The following is a 20,437-nucleotide window of genomic DNA, read 5'->3' on the forward strand; positions in this document are numbered from 1 at the left end:
AGATTCAGTCACGTGATCAGAGCTGGAAATTACTGATTTCAAAGGGATTAAGATGCCAGATGAGGAAATGTTATGCAAGAAACCCTATTAATGGGCATGATTAATCATCACATGGCATCTATTAAGAACTCAGCAGTCCATGGAGAAACTTTGAGATGACTCCTGTCCTCTGTGAGTTTGTATCGCAGGCAGTCTATCCCAGAATGATTATTTAGATACCAAACAGAAACATGAAGGAATTATGCACAATCATTGTAGTATCCCCTTTAATCCAAACCCCAGTTGCTTTCTGTTATTCTTATTTTTTTTATTTTTTATATCAGATCTTGTGTGGGTGAGGATCACAGGCTTGCCTATTCTGCTTTTCCCAGATGTTAAGTAAATCTACTCCAGATGGTCTTCTAAATATCCTTTCAGCTGGCAATGCAAAGCAAGTTTACTTTCACTCAATGAAACTGACATATCTATTTGGGCATGTTTTCTTGGCTCACAGAGAGGAGAATGGAACTACGTAATTCACCAACAGGGAGACAAAGTTCAAATAAGGAACAAGATGAAAGAGGAAAATGGAAAAGGCATTACATGCATTGCCAGCTTCAGAGCCAAAGTTACACTTGACAAGTAGTCAGTAGTTGCCTCCTGAAGTGAGCTATTGGAGTACTTGGAATGCCTCAAGTAAGATATTGGGGTACCTGGTACCTCAAGTTGCCAAACAATACTTGATCAATCACTTACTGTTGTCTACAATTTGCCCCTATATTGTAAGTCTTTGATTCTAATTTTAAAACATACATCCTTCATGAAGGAGTTCACAATTGAAGCTGTTATCAGTCATGGACAGTCTAGTGTAAGAGTTTCATTTGGACTGAGAGACAATTTGTATTGGGAGAGAGGAAAAAGCATAAAGAACTGGGAAACTGGGGGCACCTTCTATTCAATGATTCCACAAATTAGCCAAGCATCCTAATAATGCAGCTCCAAGGAGAAGATTTGCAGAGGGTCAGCTCTTAATTAAAGGAAAATTTAAACAAACACAATTATGAGGAATGGAAGCCTCAGGGAAATATTAATTTGCTAAGGGTAAATTAAGGACTGAATGTGGGTGAATATTTGTCTTTACCTTGTTCCATAAAATTCACAGACTGACATCCATATGCAAATATAAAGGGGTTCTTGATCTTCCCATATCAAACTCTTCACACACAGAACAGTTTCTGTATTAGCATCTCAAATTTAGACAATCACTATATTGATTTTGATGGAAAATAAAAGGTTTTAAATCAAGTTAAAACAAAAACAAACAACAAAATGTGGATTCAAATGTATTACAGGAGTCTTTCCAGGAATTATTTTTAAATGAAAGCATACTTTGTAATATGAATAATCATAACCTGAAGTACTGGCTCTGAGTTCAGATTTTTGTATATCAGGTTTCTGAGATATGGGAAAACATACCATGAAATAACTAAATTGGGCTCATCATCTTTCTCTTTCCTCTGCCTCTATTTTTTCTTTATATCTGTCTCAGAAACCACCTTCACACTCCATATCTAGCTGCCCCATTGCTTTATTTGGCCACAGTATGCAAGGGAAATTTATTGGAAATTCCATGGAGACCAAAGACGTTGCAAGAAATGGAAAGAGTGGTTGGCATAAGTTTGGGTTTAAAGCCCAGGTGAGCACTAGAATAAGAGTAGAAGAGCAAATTTTGGTCAGGCGCAGTGGCTCACACCTGTAATCCCAGCATTTTGGGAAGCCTAGGCAGGTGGATTGCTTAAGCCCAAGAGTTTCAGACCAGCCTGGGCAACATAGCAAGACCCCATCTCTAAAAAAAAAAAAGCAAATTTTATTCACCATTCACGTGATTTTTTGATGAAGAATATTAATTTCATTAAAATGTCAAACTTTTATTCATGAAAATGTATCATAAACATTAAAAGTAAAATAAACTGGATTAAATATATGGCATATGTCAAGACACTTAATGTCAATATATAAAGGCTCTTATAAATCAATAAGAAAGACATTAACATCACTAAAAAGTTGAACAAAGGAAATAAACAGGCAGTACTCGAAATAATGAATAAACTTGGACAAAAAAATAAAAAAGGCATTAGCTTTACTAATAAAGAAATGCTAACAAAAAAAGAGAATCCTCTTTATTCACCTACCAAATGGGCAAATATATTGTTCAGTGCTGGCAAGGAGGCAGAGAGACAAGTACTCTCATAACCTGCTTATGGGAACTTAAAGTGGGACAACCTTTCTGGAGGGCAATTTGGCAGTATGTATCAAGAGCCTTAAACATGTCCATAAATGTTTGGCCCAGTATTCCTACTTTGAGACATTTATTCTATGAAAATAATTAGAGATGCTGTATAAGTGTTGTCAGCACAGCATTATTCATAATAAGGAGAGATTGGAAAAAATTGAAATGTTCATGTTGTAGAATAGTTAAATAAGTTACAGTATATCTAAAGGTTGGAATACTATGTCATCATTAAAACTCATGTTTGAAAATGTTTAATAACAAGAAAATGTTCATGATATAATGCTAGATTTTTAAAAGGCAGGACACATATACAGTCATGCACCACACAATGGCATTTTAGTCAATGACAGACCCCATATATGACAGTGGTCCCATAAAATTATAATACTATACTTTTACTGTGTCGTTTCTGTGCTTAGATATGTTTAGATACACAAATATATTGTATACACAAATACATTGTGCTACAGTTGCCTACTGTATTAGTTCATTTTCATGCTGCTGATAAAGACATACCTGAAACTGGGAACAAAAAGAAATTTAATTGGACTTACAGTTCCACATGGCTGGGGAAGCCTCAGAATCATGGCAGGAGGAAAAAGGCACTTCTTACATGGTGGCAGCAAGAAAAAATGAGGAGGAAGCAAAAGCAGAAACCTCTGATAAACCCATGAGATCTCTTGAGACTTATTCACTATCACGAGAATAGGATGAGAAAAACCAGCCCCCATGATCCAATTAACTCCCCCTGGGCCCCTCCCACAACACAGGGAAATTCTAGGAGATACAATTTAAGTTGAGATTTGGGTGGGGACACAGCCAAACCATATCATTCTGCCCTGGCCTCTCCAAATCTCATGTCCTCACATTTCAAAACCAATCATGCCTTCCCAACAGTCCCCCAAAGTCTTAACTCATTTCAGCATTAATCCAAAAGTCCACAGTCCAAAGTCTCATCTGAGACAAGGCAAGTCCCTTCCACCTATGAACCTGTAAAATCAAAAGCAAGCTAGTTACTTCCTAGATACAATGAAGGTACAGGTATTTTGTAAATACAGCCATTCTAAATGGGAGAGATTGGCCAAAACAAAGGGACTACCGGGCCCATGCAAGTGGAAAATCCAGCAGGGCAGTCAAATTTTAAAGCTCAAAAATGATCTCCTTTGACTCAAAGTCACACTGATGCAAGAGGTGGGTTCCCATGGTCTTGGGCAGCTCCACCCCTGTGGCTTTGCAGGGTACAACCTCCCTCCCAGCTGCTTTCATGGGCTAGTATTTAGTGTCTGTGGCTTTTCCAGGTGCACGGTGCAAGCTGTCAGTGGATCTACCATTCTGGGGTCTGGAGGATGGTGCTTCTCTTCTCACAGCTCCATTAGGCAGTGCCCCAATAGGGGCGCTGTGTGGGGGCTCTGACCCCACATTTCCCTTCTGCATTGCCCTAGCAGAGGTTCTCCATGAGGGCCCTGCCCCTGCAGCAAACTTTTGCCCGGGCATCCAGGCATTTCCATACATATGAAATCTAAGCGGAGGTTTCAAAACCTCAATTCTTGACTTCTGTGCAGCCACAGGCTCAACACTACATGGAAACTGCCAAGGTGTGGGGCTTCCACCCTCTGAAGCCACAGCCTGAGCTCCACGTTGGTCCCTTTCAGCCATGACTGGAGCAGCTAGAACACAGGGCACCAAGTCCCTGGGCTGCACATAGCACAGGGACCCTGGGCCTGGCCCACAAAACCACTTTTTCTTCCTAGGTCTCTGGGTCTGTGATGGGAGGGTCTGCCATGAAGGTCTCTGACATAGCCTGGAGACATTTTCCCCACGGTCTTGGGGATTAACATCAGACTCCTTGCTACTTACGCAAATTTCTGCAGCCTGGTTTAATTTCTCCTCAAAAAAAAATGGTTTTTTCTTGTCTACTGCATCATCAGGCTGCAAATTTTCTGAACTTTAATGCTCTGTTTCCCTTTAAAGATGGAATGCTTTTAACAGCACCCAAGTTTTAAATGCTTTGCTGCTTAGAAATTTCTTCTGCCAGATACCCTAAATCATCTCTCTCAAGTTCAAAGTTCCACAGATCTCTAGGGCAAGGGCAAAATGCCACCAGTCTCTTTGCTAAAACATAACAAGAGTCACCTTTGCTCCAGTTCCCAACAAGTTCCTCATCTCCATGTGAGACCACCTCAGCCTGGACCTTATTGTTCATATCACTATCAGCATTTTTGTCAAAGCAATTCCACAAGTCTCTAGGAGGATCCAAACTTTCCCACATTTTCCTGTCTTCTTCTGAGCCCTCCAAACTGTTCCAACCTCTGCCTTTTACCCAGTTTCAAAGTCGCTTCCACATTTTTGGGTATCTTTTCAGCAACGCCCCAGTCTACTGGCACCAATGTACTGTATTAGTTCGTTTTCATGCTGCTAATAAAGACATACCCGAAACTGGGAACAAAAAGACGTTTAATATGGACATACAGTTCCACATGGCTGGAGAGGCCTCAGAATCATGGCAGGAGGCAAAAGGCACTTCTTACATGGCAGCGGCAAGGAAAAATGAGGAGGAAGCAAAAGCAGAAACCCCTGATAAATCCATCAGATCTTGTGAAACTTATTCAGTATCACAAGAATAGCACATGAAAGCCCAACCCCCATGATTCAATTACCTCCCTCTGGGCCCCTCCAACAACACAGGAGAATTCTGGGAGATATAATTCAAATTGAGGTTTGGGTGGGGCTACAGCCAAACCATATCACCTACAGTATTCAGTACAGTAACATGCTGTACGGGTTTGTATCCTAGGAGCAATAGGCTATGCCATATAGCCTAGGTGTGTAGGAGGCCATACCATGTAGGTTTGTGGAATACACTCTATGATGTTTGCACAATGACAAAATCACCTAACAACGCATTTCTCAGAACGTATCCCCATCGTTAAGTGATCCACGACTGCATTATTATCATTTTGCTAAAATAAAAAGTGTGAAGTCTATTTATATAAAATAGAATGGAAAGAGGGATAAAGTCACCTATGCTTTTTCTTTTAATGTTTGTACTTTCTATGTTTTTCCAAATGTCCAAACTGAACACATTAATTTTATACTTAGAGAGAAATATGCAGATGCTACCTCAGAAGAGAAAAGACATTTGTAAAGTGCTTTGAGTACATCTGGGTCTGCTTCCCACATACTGTACTCAAGGTTTCCAGATTCTTCATCTACCACAGAAAGAAGCCATTTGTAACCCTGGCCTGAGCCCTCCCTTCTTGCCTCTGTGTCTTTATTTGCTGATGTCTAGGTGGTATATAGTCCTTCTTGAAATATGCCTTTCTCACCCAGAACCTTTCTGCTGGTCATGAAGAACACCTCAGGAAAAAAAAAAAAAAAAAAAAGGCCTGCTTTAATATGCCACATTTGTATTGGGTAGCCCTTAGAATAGGTCAGTGATTCTCCACCCTGACTGTACATGAGAATCCCCCAGGGAGATTAAAATAAAACAAAACAAAGCCCAGGAATCACTTTGAGAGATCATGATTTTATTGCTCCAGAGTAAGACTTGGTCATCCGTTTTTCATACTTCCTAGGGTGACTGTAATGTGCGACCAGCATTGAAAGCCACAGAGGTAGGTGAAGACACAGAAAAAGAAAGAAACACTTTTTTCAGCTGATTTCAGTTGAGTAACATAGACAAGAATGGACACTAACCTTCTGGGGACCTGTCTCACCATTGTCTTCCCACTCCACTGGCCCCTGAGATACCCCATATCTACCAGCTGTTCATTTGTTAAACTCCATAAGATCATCAAGCACATCACCGACTTTCAAATTCATCATCTGAATGACCCCATAAGATGGGCAGACTCAAAAATAATGTTCAACATTCTCTTCTGTTTTCCTTCTAAACTCATTCATGTTAAGGTCACTGCTAAAATGTACATGCGTTCACTGAAAGGATAACACATTATGCCATTAGCTATTTTAATGCTGGCACCTGGAAAAGGGAAGGGCGCTGAGGGAATTGAGCATAGGATAGGAAAGTTTTAATATGGGGAAAGAGGAAGAAAAAGACTGGGATTGGTAGTGATAGGCCTACTCAAGGTACTGGGGAGACAGGGAAGCAAACATCAGGATGTTGTATGACATCAAAAAGAGAAGAGAAAAGGACATGAGGAATTAAGTTCTGTCCACACCAAAATGTTGCTAAGGGTCATCTTAAAATGAGAGCTATAAAGTAAGTTGGACATGATGCACTTGAAAGACCACTAAATTGGAAGCCAAGAGACTTGCTTACAGGGTCAATACTAGGGCAACGTAAGTGAGGCTGCACTTGTGCAACCCTCAGAAAGTGCCTTCTTGAATTTTTACCCTAGGTGCTTCACCTGCCTCACCTTAGCTCCAGCTCTGCTTGCTTAGATTCCAGTCTCGCTTCTGATTCTAAACTAACTGTGTGATATTTGGCAAGTCACTTCCCCTGTCTAAGTACCGCCCCTCAAACCTGAGAAGCTCCACTTTTACCTGTCTTAGATATTGGGCTTCCATAAAAATTTCATTTGAAAAGAGTTACAGAGCTTTAAAAATTGTATCCTACTTCTCTGAGTCATCTGTAAGAGTACTAGCCTATAATACTGTGGTTCTATGTCTAATAATCGTAAGCTACAGGAGTTTTCATGGGCCACTTTAAGCCTCTCTTTATCAACCTGAAAATATTGACAAGGTAATTTCTAGCACAGGCCACTGGAAAAGTATTGAATTACCCTCTGGGAAAGACCAACTTGCCGCTCTAGAACATTTCGAGAGGGTCAGTAAACCTGCTTGGGGCTTTGTGGCAAACCCGCTGAGAATCACAGCCAAACACAAATTGCTATAAATGTCAACACTCATGAGAAGCCAGTTCATCAATATCAGCAACTCCCATCATTTTGGGGACTGTTAAAAGACCCCGTCAGAAGTACAAATGATGTGGCTCTGAGAGATCTGGTACAGATTCACAGCTGACAGCAGGTGGTGATAGTCCCTGCTGGAAGATGCACAACAGGAACAAAATTATCCTCAACTATATTTCCTTGGGTATCTTTATTATGAACTTCCATATGTCAATATCCTATTTATTGTTCTTCTGTGTCTTCAGATCAAATACTAAATGTGTTCAGCATGGAGTGATTTTTCACTTGTTTATACATTGAACAAAATCCTGGCCTTCTTTCCCCTGTGAAAATGATTTTGACAATTATATATTTGAGATCTTTTTGTATCTGATGCTATCCCTGTCATGAGATCAACGTTATAGTCACAGATGAATCCCCCAGAAACAAACTGAAATAGAGATTCACATGCAAGAAGTCTATTGGCTGGTACTCTCATTATCAACAGTTGTGGGAAGAAGAGAAGGACGCAGGTTTGGGCACAAAGAGAAAATGAGCTATGCTGCAGTCATGACAAAGCCTCAGCTCCCTTCAGGGAGCTCTGAAGCTAGGATGACTTACCTTTAGAGTTACCTCGCTGTGGGTATGAGGGTTGTGCCTTTCTATCCTGTGGCAATCAGTCATTGGATGCAGGATACCCCAGGAAGGGGTCATAACCTTAAGCTGCAACTTTTCCAACAACTGAAGGAGTAAGTTCTATGGTGCTGAAGGAGGATCTGGGTGGTACAGCACAGCATCCACCACACTACCCTTTACCAAGATTGTCACACCTTATTTGCCAAGAGTAGCCCAGTCACCACTTCAGTAGGATTAAATTGGTCATAGCTGCAGCCCAGTTCTTCATCCATAATTTCCTTCCCACTCCTTGCCACAAACTATGTTATATTGGTATGATGCAGATGACAATCTAGCATTCACCCACTTACCTATATGGTAACTACCATTCTTTAAAATGAGGAAGAAGAGGACAGTGGATAGCAACAGCAGTCTGGAATCAGAATGAGAGATTTTGCTGCTCAAATAAAAGTAGTTTTTACTGTTGCAAAATTGAGCACGTTAAAGCTCACAGAGAGTGGATGACAATTCTGAAGCTGCTAAAACAGCAGGCTTATTTTTACAAAGTCAAGGGTTTGTTACATACCTCCCCTCCTACAAGCACCAATGCCTGTTTTTTTCTCTGCATCCTGAGTCAAATTTTTCTTTTCTTCTCCCTCAAGTGCATATTTACTCTGTTTGGTCAGCTTCATCAGGAAACAGTCACACTACAATAAATTAGGTATGAAAACAAATAAAAGTTTTTCTTGGGCTGCTCAGTGACAGGTACTGAGCTGAGGTGACCGTTCCCCCCAGGGTTCTATAGTACACAGTCACATGCTTAAGCAAACACAGAGAAAGTCTGCATGGTAAAAGACACTGCAATATTCAGCCACAGTTCTGACTTGCTCAAAAAATGTGAGCAAGGCTCATAGCCCAGGAGGCTCCAGACATGCTCTCATTAAAAAGCAGTGTGCTTTTTCTACTTAATTTTTGAATAGGTAATACATTCACATGGTTCAAAGAACAAAAGTATAAAAAGATCTGTAAGTCACTGTTTAGTAAAATGCCTCTCATTTGTGGCAGTGTGCAGCCTACAAAGGAGCTCTCATCTATCATCTATGTCTTCCAGAAGCGTATGTTCTGAGAGGACAGCATGAGTTGTACTTCTTTTTAATCTTTATTGTTATTGTACTTACAGAAAATAATACCTGCTTCTTGTAAAAGGGCCACATTTTACATAAATAAATGACAGTGAAAATAAAAGTTCTTGGTAATCCTACATCTCAGAGATAACTCTGCCAATTCCTTCAGATTTTTTCCATACATATGGAAACATAAAGCTTCTTCACAAAATAGAATTATAACATAAATGCTATTTTACAGCTTGTTTTTTCTATTACTACCTATTACACAATATATTATATATACTGCCCAAATCTTTTCTTGTTAGTGTATACAGATTCAGCTGTCTTTTAAACAATAGCATAGTATTCTATGTGTATTTACTATAATTTCTTCATCCAGTTTTATTTTAAAATTTTAAATGTCTGTGATATAATTCTTTAAACCCATTTCTCCATTGCTTATAATTAATTTACCGTGAATTTAAATCTACTCATTTCTGGAGTAATTAATGAGAAGTCAGTAAAGGAATTTTCATGGGCAAAGAAGATAATCCAGAAACGTCTGCAGGTGTAGTCAGATGTGCCTGTTAAATGGACAGACAAGTGTGGCTGCCTGGAGTACTGAATAAGTGAGTGAGGCCATTTTCCAGATTTGAATGAATTTGAAAATAGGGGAGAAGTGGGGACTGGAATGGGGTGAGGGATTAAACAAAGGGAGATAAAAGCAGGTTGGAATGGAATAAATCTTGACACATGGATGGTGAGTCTTTCCAGACGAAAGATTTTTATGGAGAGAACTGACATGTTTTAGTTGAATCCAAGCTTGATACTAATTAACAATATAATTTGGGTATTTAAAAATACTGGCAAAGGCTGCTAAAATAACAACGCATGTCAAAGCAAGCAATAATCTCATTGTCGTTCACACTGATCAGATCACATTAGAATTATCAGGATCAATAAAATATTGACAGATATCCATAGGAGAGCGTGAACAGCGAGGGAACTTGTCATCATGCCATAAAAGTAACAGTGGAAGGACTGGGACGTCTTTAGCCTGAGGAAAAGAATGTTAAGGGGAAACATGCTAACTGCCTTCAAAAATGTGAAGGACTGACACGTGCAAAAGGGGTTAAATTTGCTCTGTGTCATCCCAAATGGTGGAATAAGACCAATGAGTAGAGATTAGGAGAAGGCTTATTTTGATTCAACACATGAACAGCTGTATTCTGCTAAAGGGCCTTTTAAAAAGTTTACTTTAAATATATTAAAGACTCTGTCCACTTTCATTAACATTATTATTTACCCAATGTTTTCTTCATAAATAGTACAAAAGTAAAATTCAACTCAGTCTTTGATGAAGTTTCATAAATTCTTAATTAGTGAGATTCAAAATAATGAGGCTTTATCGTACACTGCTTAAGAAAGATTTTCAATTGTCTTAATCTCTTTCTTCCTATGTTTATTTCTCAATCCCATGCCTTGGCCTACCATGTCCCCTCAACTCCCACTGAAGCAGAAAGCACATCAACAACCCACATGAAAATGTAAATCTGAGAAATAAATATGCGTGGTTGGTTTAAAAAGAGAAAGAATTAACATTTAAAGCAATGGTAATTTACTCTGATCTGTAATTTTGAGCTCCTGTGCTGAAATTGCTCATTTGGAAATTACCAAGTGCTTGGGTCTCATTTGTGATCTTCTTCCTGCATACACCCAGCACACAAAGGAGTCATAATGACCGGCTGAGTCACTGCTGCCATCTCCCTGAAGCGTGCTCTTCAAATGTCAATACCATTTTCTATGGTACAATGAAGAAAATTCCGAATTGTAGCCTGCTTACACTAAAGGGTGAGCCCGAAACAGCACAGAACCTGGAATATGCTCAAAGGGCATCGCAATCCTCTCCCATTCTCTTCTCCTCCAGTCATCAAATTGCTATGGCATGGATCATTTTGGCTTTGCAAATCATTCCCATCACCCACTCCCATTAGTCTTTACTTGAATATAAATGAAAAACTATTTAGGTTTATGGGATGAAATGAGCTGCTTTTGGCAATATCCCAATAAAATTATATCTATAGTTGAAGTTATACTCAGATATGGATTCAAACCAGAAGCAAAACTACAGACACAATATAATATTAGAGACATGAATACTCTAAAAGACCAGCATGTAGAAAACTCTTGTGCTATTCTTATGGATCATACTTTAGATATTTTGTTCTTCCCAACTTCTTAAACCCTAACTCCAAAAAGGCTACCCAAAACTCAAGCATCAGATCTTTTCTCTTTTTCTCATTCAGCATAGATCCAGGGTAGTAGCTAACAGTTATCTAATGTAAATTAGCTAAAAAGGAACTATGAATTCCTGGTAAATTTCATTGAGAAAGGGAAAGAATTCAGGAAAACTTAATATGACTGAACTTTTTCCATAATGTTGTGATCAAGAGCTCACAAGTATGATATCTTTGTTATAGACTGTCTTTTTCAGGTTTTCATAAAATTATTTTACTTGGGAGACATAATTTACGTTGTTGGATAGTCCTTTCTATGTAAGGAGAAGCCATATTATAATGAGGCTCTATCTCCACTGAAATTATTTCTAATTTGCCAGAATGCTTGTATAGAAGATGAAATAAATGAGCTTCAACTGCAGTAAGGAAATTGCAGGCAGTTGTAAGAAGTTCTTGACTTTATTCCATAGATATTTTGATAATGCATGTCAGTAAAAACAATTAGATAATATAATTCAGCTGTGAGCTCTCATGTAGCTACTTGATGCCTGGTGCCCAAAAGTTGTAGAATCTTCTTTCCTTTACAACAAAATGGAAGTGCAAACTGTCTGGAGGGTTAAGGCTGACGTTATGAGTAAGTCTGCTTTCCATAATGGATAAGGTTCAAAGGCACCTGATGGACTGTGAATAGAAATTCAGTAGAACCTTTAATACCTACAGAAAGATTTTTAAATCACTGAAGCTGTTTTTCCTTCCTTCAGGATTTTCCATCCTCCAAGCGATTATGGAAGCAGCCGTGCAAAACAACTGGCAAGTGACAGCAAGGTCTGTAGGAAACATAAAAGACGTCCAAGAATTCAGGCGCATCATTGAAGAAATGGACAGGAGGCAGGAAAAGCGATACCTGATTGACTGCGAAGTCGAAAGGATTAACACAATTTTGGAACAGGTACGTTTGAGATTTATTTCACCTCCAGCCAACATGTTAAATTATCAACCTGAGGCAGCTCCCATATCTGCTAATAAATTAAGTAGCCAACAGACTAAACGTGCCAACAGTTTTTGATAGTCTCTTTAATCTTTTTTTCCTCCCCAGTGGCTGCAGGGAAAAAAAAAAAAAGAAAGAAAGACAGAAAAGAGAAGAAAATCTAAGCTGTTTGAAAATTGCATTCCATGATTAATCTGGAAGTATTTGCAATTTAATGCTACCTATCAGATAAACATACCCCTCCACACCTCTGCTTCATAGACGACTGACTTTCAAAGTAATCCCCTTCCTTTCCCATACCTTCTTCCCAACAGGGAACAGACAAGGGACTAAGCAGTGCAGAAGGATAGGGTTTTTATTTCAGGAGCCTCATTGCTGGAATATGTACTATTTCCAGACCCTTCTAAAGATCACCCATTCTTCATGACTATGGATAGACAGACTGTCAGGACAGTACTCACCAAGTTTTGAATTTGTCTATATTTTTTCAGATTATCCCTCTGGATCCAGAAACAGAGAGAGAGAGAGAGAGAAAGAAAGAACAATTTAAGACTATTTTTTTCCATTTTATAACTTTTTAATTCACTCACTCCACAAAAATTCATTTAAGACCCATTACATGCAGACAATGTGGGCAACAACAAGTTATCACTGTCCCTTAATTTCTCAAAGGAGAAATAAGATCTTATATTACTTTAAAATAACCTAAATTTTTTTTAAGACAGAGCAAGACTCAAAAAAAATTAGGTTATTTTAAAGGTCAACATGGTGAAACTCCATCTCTATTAAAAATTAAAAATATAAAAATTAGCTGGGCATGGTGGCAGGCACCTGTGATCCCAGCTACTCAGGGGACTGAGGCATGAGAATTGCTTGAACCCAGGAGGCAGAGGTTGCAGTGAGCTATGATTGCACCACTGCACTCCAGCCTGGGCAACAGAGCAAGACCATTTTTAAATAAGAAGTGGCATATGAGAAAAATGTTTATGCTTTTAAAAATAGAATTCAATGGGCCAAAATATATTCATTATTAAGCTTGGATATTTAAATTTAAGACTAAAAAATGTTAGAAGAAATGTTTCACCCTAAACCACATGTGCTCGGGGTAGAGTCAAGCTGAAATGTGAAGAAAGTTTATTACTTTCCTTAGAAGTTTCAATTTGCCAGTTAATAACAAAGTGCCCACACTGCCATAAACAAAACTGTAAGGGAAACATTTCCATTCTAATTCAATCCCAGTGTACCTAGAGGCCAAAACAGCTTCAGAGATTGAAATTATAGTGAGCAGCTATTGCCTGGGAGAGCTGTTTTATAGCAAATTAAATATTAATAATTTGTCAGATATGCCCCCATAAGAAAAGAAATGCAAAAAAAAAAATAGGTGACAAAAGGAAAGAGAAGGGAAGAGAAGGAAGGAAGGGAGAAAAGGACAAACGGAGAAAGGGAAGGAGGGAAACTGCTGACTCTATATCGTAGAAATACAAAGTGTCCCCTTGTTAAGATCAGCATTACCCTCTAGTGAATCATACTTCACAGAAAATATAGAGCACTAGCCTGGTTAAATCAAGTTTCTCAACTAACATTCTCCTGAGCTACACAAATGATCTACCTGCCCCTTCCCTACCCCCACTACAACCCCCACCCCCACAAAAAAAAAAAAAAAAAAGACCTTCCTTTGATTTTCTTAGATCTTGAAAGTGAAGAATCAGGTCAGTGATGTTGGTGTATGTACTACATGCCCTCTAAAATTTTATACCAAAATAGCCTTTTAGTGGGTGACCTACTTAATAGCCCAAAGCAGAAGAACATCCTCCTTGTCATACTTTGTTTTTCTTCTTTTGTACTAGTGACTTTGGCTTCTTAGATATCTTATATTCTGTTAAAGTCTTTTGGATTTTATAGAACTTTTTACTGCAGTCTGGGATTTTTCAGCATTATGTAATAGAAAAGTAGTGGGTAGAGCTCTGAATTCTATATAATTGTGGGACCTTGGGCACTTAAATATCTATGCCTCAGTTTTCTCATCTACATAATGGAGAAAATAAAATTTTCTCTATATCACATCGTTGGTATAATAGCTTTAAAAAGTATAAAATGCTACAGAAAAAAATCATTATTACTAGATACTTTCAGGAAAACTAAACTAGCATCATTCAAAAACTCTATTCTCTTTTCATGTCATACTTCTCCACCTTCCTTTCTTCTATATGCATATTCATAGTATCCTTTAAAATGCTTTCTATACAATTTTTCAGGAAACATTGTTCAAAGAAAGTTTTAGCAACATCTAAGTAAGGATAGAGAGTTACTGTCACTTATTTTTTTTCCCTCTTTCAAAAAATTGTTGTAAAACCATCAACTCATGATTGTTTTCTCTGCCATTTAAGATGTTCTTACTAGGTCATAAAATCTATGAGGGAAGGATTAGATTTATCTTGTTCACTATTATATCTCCAGTGTCCAACAGAGTAACTGGCACATGATGTTGGATGAACGAATGGATAGATGGATACTGAACAAGTACATTTCAGAAGTTCCACTGCAATTTTGTTGTATTTCCATCCAGAGGCACAAAAGTACCTACTGTTACATGATGTGATTATTATTAAGGTACACACTATCTCAAAGGTGTGACTTTCTGCTTAAGCTTGTTTCAATGATATAGTGAATTTGCCATAATTTATTTAATGAAAATAAATTTTCATTAAACAAATTATTTAAATTAAGCAACAACTTCAACATGATATTTCTTTATAGAAAGCATTTTTTAAAGACATCGAATACTAAAATACAGAGCTATCAATCACCTTTCTCATTGGTTCCTAACCAGTCTTTTGATAAATTTATCATAGTTCACTATACAACTCCTGATTGGAATGATAGCATTTATAACTCAATCAGTATTAAGTTCTCCCTAGAGATGCTCCCATCCTCCAAGAGTGTATTCAGCTTTGTTTGAGATTATTTTTGTGGAAGGAAATTTCTACAGTCTCCCACAAAATGATATTTCATACCACTATCTGAGGTAGAAGAACCTGTTACACCACTGTAACACTGTTTCCTACAGATCAGATTTTGGCATAAATTAAGTTTATATTGTACTCTATATCCAATGAGTATTAATAAAAGTGCTTCGATGTGGTGCAATTTTAAAATATAAGCAGGTCTTCAACATAGTGTTATATAGCATAACCTCCTCATGTCATGATATAAGTTCTGGTTTTCCCTGTGAATATTCAAACACATAAGGTAAATCAAAATTCTTTCAATATTTTTTCCCCAAAGCTCTTTTTTTAAAACTGTTTCAACCCTTGAGATTACATTAAGGGAAAAATTCAGTTAGATATCAATCAGCCTTTCACATCTCTATTTAACAGTTAATCTACAAGAGAAGCATTCTAAATTTATAGATATAAGAATTAACATAGAAAAGGACAGCACTGGAGAGAGATGAAACCATGAAGGGTTGGTAGGGCACATAGAGAATATTTAGAGACCGTATATCCTGAATTTAAGAATTAAGAGCACTTTCCATAAGAAGGTTTAGGTGTACAAGGGTGAATGAACCACTGGCCTGACCCAATATAGCATTCCTATTACTGTGCTGTGCTTATGAAGCTCTCCTCACTGGTGGACCGCGGCCTTACTCAATTCAATGACCAATCTAAACATTAATTTTTGAAAAGATTGCCTCTCTGGGAGTTATCTATTTGTTACTGAAGAGATCCTCCACCACAGTAATATATACCTTATAGCTTTGTTGCACCTTTAATGTCTATTCAGAGAAGCAGCATAATAGTGTTTCAGAGCATGGACTCTGGAGCCAGTCTGCATGGATTCTATCACTTACTATCTTTGTGACCCAAGGCCAGTTATTTAATTCTCTGTGCCTCCATTTTTTCATAGAAAAATGAGAGTGATAACTGTACTATGATGAGTTAATATATGCAAACCATTTAGAAAGGTGCCTGACACATAGTGTTTATATAGAGCTTTGATGCCAAAACAAAGTGTTTTCCCATAGATAATCTGATTTGACACTCACTGTAAGAGGCAGGCAGAGCAGATAGGTTTTATCCCAAATTTATAGATGATAAATTGAAACTTGTAGACATTTATATGACTTGTTTAAATGTAACCCTCTGCTCAATCCTAGTAAGTGGCAGAGCAAGGATAAAACTCAAGTCTTCTGATTCCTCATACAGTTCTCTTGCCCCTACACTGCACCACCTCTTTTAATTTGTAAGTTGCTCTTTAAATATTTAGCCAATGCCAAAACTTGAATTTGGCCGGCTTATCAGGTTAAATCTTAAAACAGTTGCAAAGCAATTAGAGAAGATCCAAAGAAAAGCAGCAAAAATAAGATTAAAGTGTTAGAAAATGGGTCCTGTGAGGAAAAGCTAAGTGAGTTGGGGTTGTTTAGCCTGGTGAAAGAGAGCCAAGAGGCAGTTTAATCACCTTCTCAAGTATAAAGAGTTATCATAAAAAGGGCACTGAGCAACTGTTCTGCATGCCTAAGGACAGTACCAGAGCAAATGAGCTTAACTAGACTAGAGAGAGAGTCAGTATTAGAAACGACTCATTATAAAACAGAGAGGAAATGAAGACAGTAAAATCTCACCAGTTCAGGCTATATGAAGGTGAAGCCATACTGAATTAGTGAAAAGTCAGATCTAGATATGTCTTAACATTGTTTTCAATAATATACAAATATTCCAAATTAATCCTGTGTGTTGACAAGTAAATATCCTTATAGAAGACTTGCTTAATAAATAGATAAAAATATTTTCTAATTTGTCTATTCATTATATAGCTAAAAGCCTGTCCCCTTAAAAAGATTTACACATTTCCCCTTCAGTTTTAACTGTATTTCTCTTTATTCCATAGAAAATTTACAGATAAGTCTCAGCATATCCTCTGCCTAAATTATAGCATATGCTAATTTAGTGGGGCCCAAACCAATATGTTTCAATGTTCTACCCCAAATATTATATAAGGTATAATTTCACCTTGAGATATTCCAGGCTAAAATCACTTCATCATGGATGATGTGAAGGTAGCATTTCTTAAGGACAGATTCCTGAAGCAGGTCAATCCTTCAGGTATATTTCATTTCAGAAATCCTGGCTGTCACTTTGAAGATGGTAGTTTTAAGAAATGAAAGTAAGTCAATTTCCTAAATAAAACAGTATAAGCAAGATTAACATTAGGGGCCCTTCAAAAGTATGAGACTGTAACTCAAAGGGGAGAGTGCTCACATTTCAAAATATGTCTAGAAATTGTGGTCAATTGAGCACTGTTGCCTACAGCTGGACCTAGGACAAGTGAAGCAAAAATGTTATAGCTACATGCTTGCTCCCTGCCTCACCCTTACTCAGCAGATAGTTGTGCTGCCCAGTTCCTCTCCACTTTGTTGGCCCCTTTTTATTCCAGCCCTTACTTTCAATGTTCCTTGCAGAACATTGAGCTGACTTACCAATCCAAAAGACAGTTTGGGTTAGCAATTCTTTCTTCTTGGAATATTTTGTTTGCCATATAGTTGAATAAACACAAGCTTGGGAATAAAATAGACATGATTTCTAATTTTAGCTCCCTGATTTCCTTGTTGTGTGACAACGGGGGCAGTGACAATTTCTTTGGGGCTCATATTTCTCAGTTTAAAAGACTGTTCCACTATCTTCCTTTCATGGTTGTTGTGAGGATCAAATAAGATTATATGTGGGAAGCACTTGGTACAGTGCTTGGCACTCAGTAGGTACTCAGTAACTGATGACCATAGCTATTTGCTCATGAGTGGTGAGTTTCTGTGTTCATGAAAATGAATTATTTGAGAACTATTGCTAAAGAACAGTGTCCTTGTGGCTTCCCCAAGGTATCAGTTAAATCTAAGGTCATATCATGAGAGCAAAGTCTGAGAATTGGGCTATACTCAGGTCTCACTAATATAAGTTTAGCATGTTAGAAGACCTCTCTGGTTTGTTTGTTTGTTTTTCCTGTGATATAACACTGGGTAACACATGTTGATTGATAAGCTCAAGAACTATTTGAGGATTAACTAGATTTTTCAGCATCACTGAAAATAATTAAAGGCATTAAAACCTTGAACTACATATGCTAACTGGGCATTTTTAATAACAAATATATATGTACTGAGTGCTTACTATGTTTCAGATATTATTTTAAGCAATGTATGTGTCTATATATGTATGCTTATATATCTCATGAGTTAATCCTCATATTATCTCTGTAGGTAGATGGAGATATTATTTCCATTTTACAGATGAGGAAATTGAGACTTAGAGTTCATGCAACTAATAATTGGTAGAGATGGAACTGGAACCCAGGGAGGTTGACACCAGGTACTCTTAATCACTGCTCTGATTGGATTTGCATCTGACAGAATTTTCCAATCAGAATAGATTCAACCAAAAGTTATAAGACTTCTTGATACCCTCATATCTTTTACCTTATTCCATAGTATTCCCTTTCATCCTATCCAAAGTCTGAAAAAGAAGATGGTCAGGAGCCATGGTTAATATAAATTATAAATTTGGAGGGACAGGGATACAGAAGTAAATTACTCAAATTTGTCTTCCTCTTCTCCACACCTACTGCCACAACTTACCCTGAAGCACTAAGTCTGATCAGAGTCTTCAATGCTAGAGTTTGTCTAAAACATTTTCTATACTTAGGATTCTAAAGTTCTTCTAGAGACCTGTTTTCAGAGACATGGTTATAAGCAGAGAGTCAAACAGTCTTCCACCACTACATAGTAGTGACTCTATACTTCACTTAGGTCTGTGTCCTCCATGACATTCAAATTATATGATGGGTTGGGTAGATGACAGACAGTATGGCTATACTGGAGCCACCCTAAAGCAAATCAGGATGTCATTTCTTTACCAGCCTGTGTCTAGCGGTGGGCTGGCTGAGAAGTCTTTCAGCGTCTTCAAAAGACAAACACAAGTAAAGGATATGACAGATGTTATTACCTGGATTTCAGAGGTCAATCTGAGATCATGCCCCCATGAGAGAAACAAAGAGTGTACAGAAAGTGATCTCTTGGAGTAGATGAGTAATTGCTTAGCTACCTAAGAAATCACTGAATATTCAGGAGGTAATTCATAAAGAAGAAGGAAGGCAAATGGGATCAGACCTCCAGGGTGGGCATTGTAATTTACATGAAAACTGCCCCAGACAAGAGCCAGCCAACTGTTCTGAGGTTAAGCATCACACAAGGGTTTATATTCAGAATACTATACTAGGCACCATTAGGAGAAACAAAAGTTCTTTCTATTTGTAATAGCCCTTAGCAATGTGATTCAAGTCAGAGAGCAGTATCTTGACAAATGAAAAATAATATAACAAAAACTAGGTATGTAAATGCTGGTAGACTGAAAGAAATTAGAAAAGCCTAGAACTTAGTTTTGCATGTGATTGAACCATTCATGAAATGTAAGGTGAAAGTATTCTTAGTACCTGTAATATATCTCCATCTTCTTCTCCCAAGTGCATATTAAGGACTATATGTAAAAGAGGATATCCCATTCCTCTTTGCTTTCCCTGCTTCCCAATTTCCTAATGGCAAGCTTCCAGAGTAGATCAATACATGGCCGAACAACCCACTGGCCTTCCTTCATCTCTTACTGTATTTTAGTAGGTTGTTCCCTTCTTTCCCCTGCCTCCAGCCATTCCAGGTGTCTCTCTATAAGTTGGCTGCCTTATTCTTCCTTTTCAAGGACACTTTTTGTTACCTAACCAATCGTGGTGTCCAAATCGTGGTCACTATTTCTTAATCTAATGACATGGCAATTTGATGCTATTACTTAACACTTATTGGGCTACCTGAATTAATATATTTAAGCAATAATGCACCCAAAACTACAGAATGGTGTCCCAAAAGCAAAACCTATGGTTGGATTTCTTAAAGATGTTTATTGGAAGCATGGTTTATCTTAAGTCTAACCTAATATCTCCAGGCCCTAAGCAAGTGAGACTCTACTTGCGGTAAAAGCCTTCAACAACATATGTTAGGTGACTTTGACACTCACTGACAGCCTTAAATAAACTTGTTCTATAAATGCAAAGATATTTATCCTAGGAGTTAGTAGCAGACATCAGTATTCTATATTTAGGAATTTTATCTTCGGCTCATTAAAAAGATGGCCCAATTCTCTGGTCATACCTCACACTAGACTGGCTAGACTGGCTTTGTGACTGTTTAGAAGTAAATCCCCTCTGGGAAACAAAGAAAAAAACTCATTCAATATCATTACTTTAAAACAGCAAGACTCTTGTTTATTTCAGATGATAGAAGCTTTAGTGTCAAAAAGGAAATGTTCTACTTAATCAACAGTTCCCTCCTC

General features: G+C 37.8%; 1 protein-coding gene across 2 annotated transcripts in view; it reads left to right on the forward strand.

Moving 5' to 3' along the window:
* The window catches only part of GRIA3 (glutamate ionotropic receptor AMPA type subunit 3), a 319,023-nt gene that overhangs the window by 131,929 nt on the left and 166,657 nt on the right, over positions 1 to 20,437 (forward strand). For both annotated transcript variants that reach the window (XM_015128131.3, XM_015128129.3), the window contains exon 4: positions 11,845 to 12,032. In XM_015128131.3, coding sequence (XP_014983617.1) covers positions 11,845 to 12,032 — 188 coding nt within the window. The remainder of the gene's footprint in view (positions 1 to 11,844; positions 12,033 to 20,437) is intronic.

This window comes from Macaca mulatta, chromosome X, assembly GCF_049350105.2.
Source record: "Macaca mulatta isolate MMU2019108-1 chromosome X, T2T-MMU8v2.0, whole genome shotgun sequence".
NCBI classification, from domain to species: Eukaryota; Metazoa; Chordata; class Mammalia; order Primates; family Cercopithecidae; genus Macaca; species Macaca mulatta.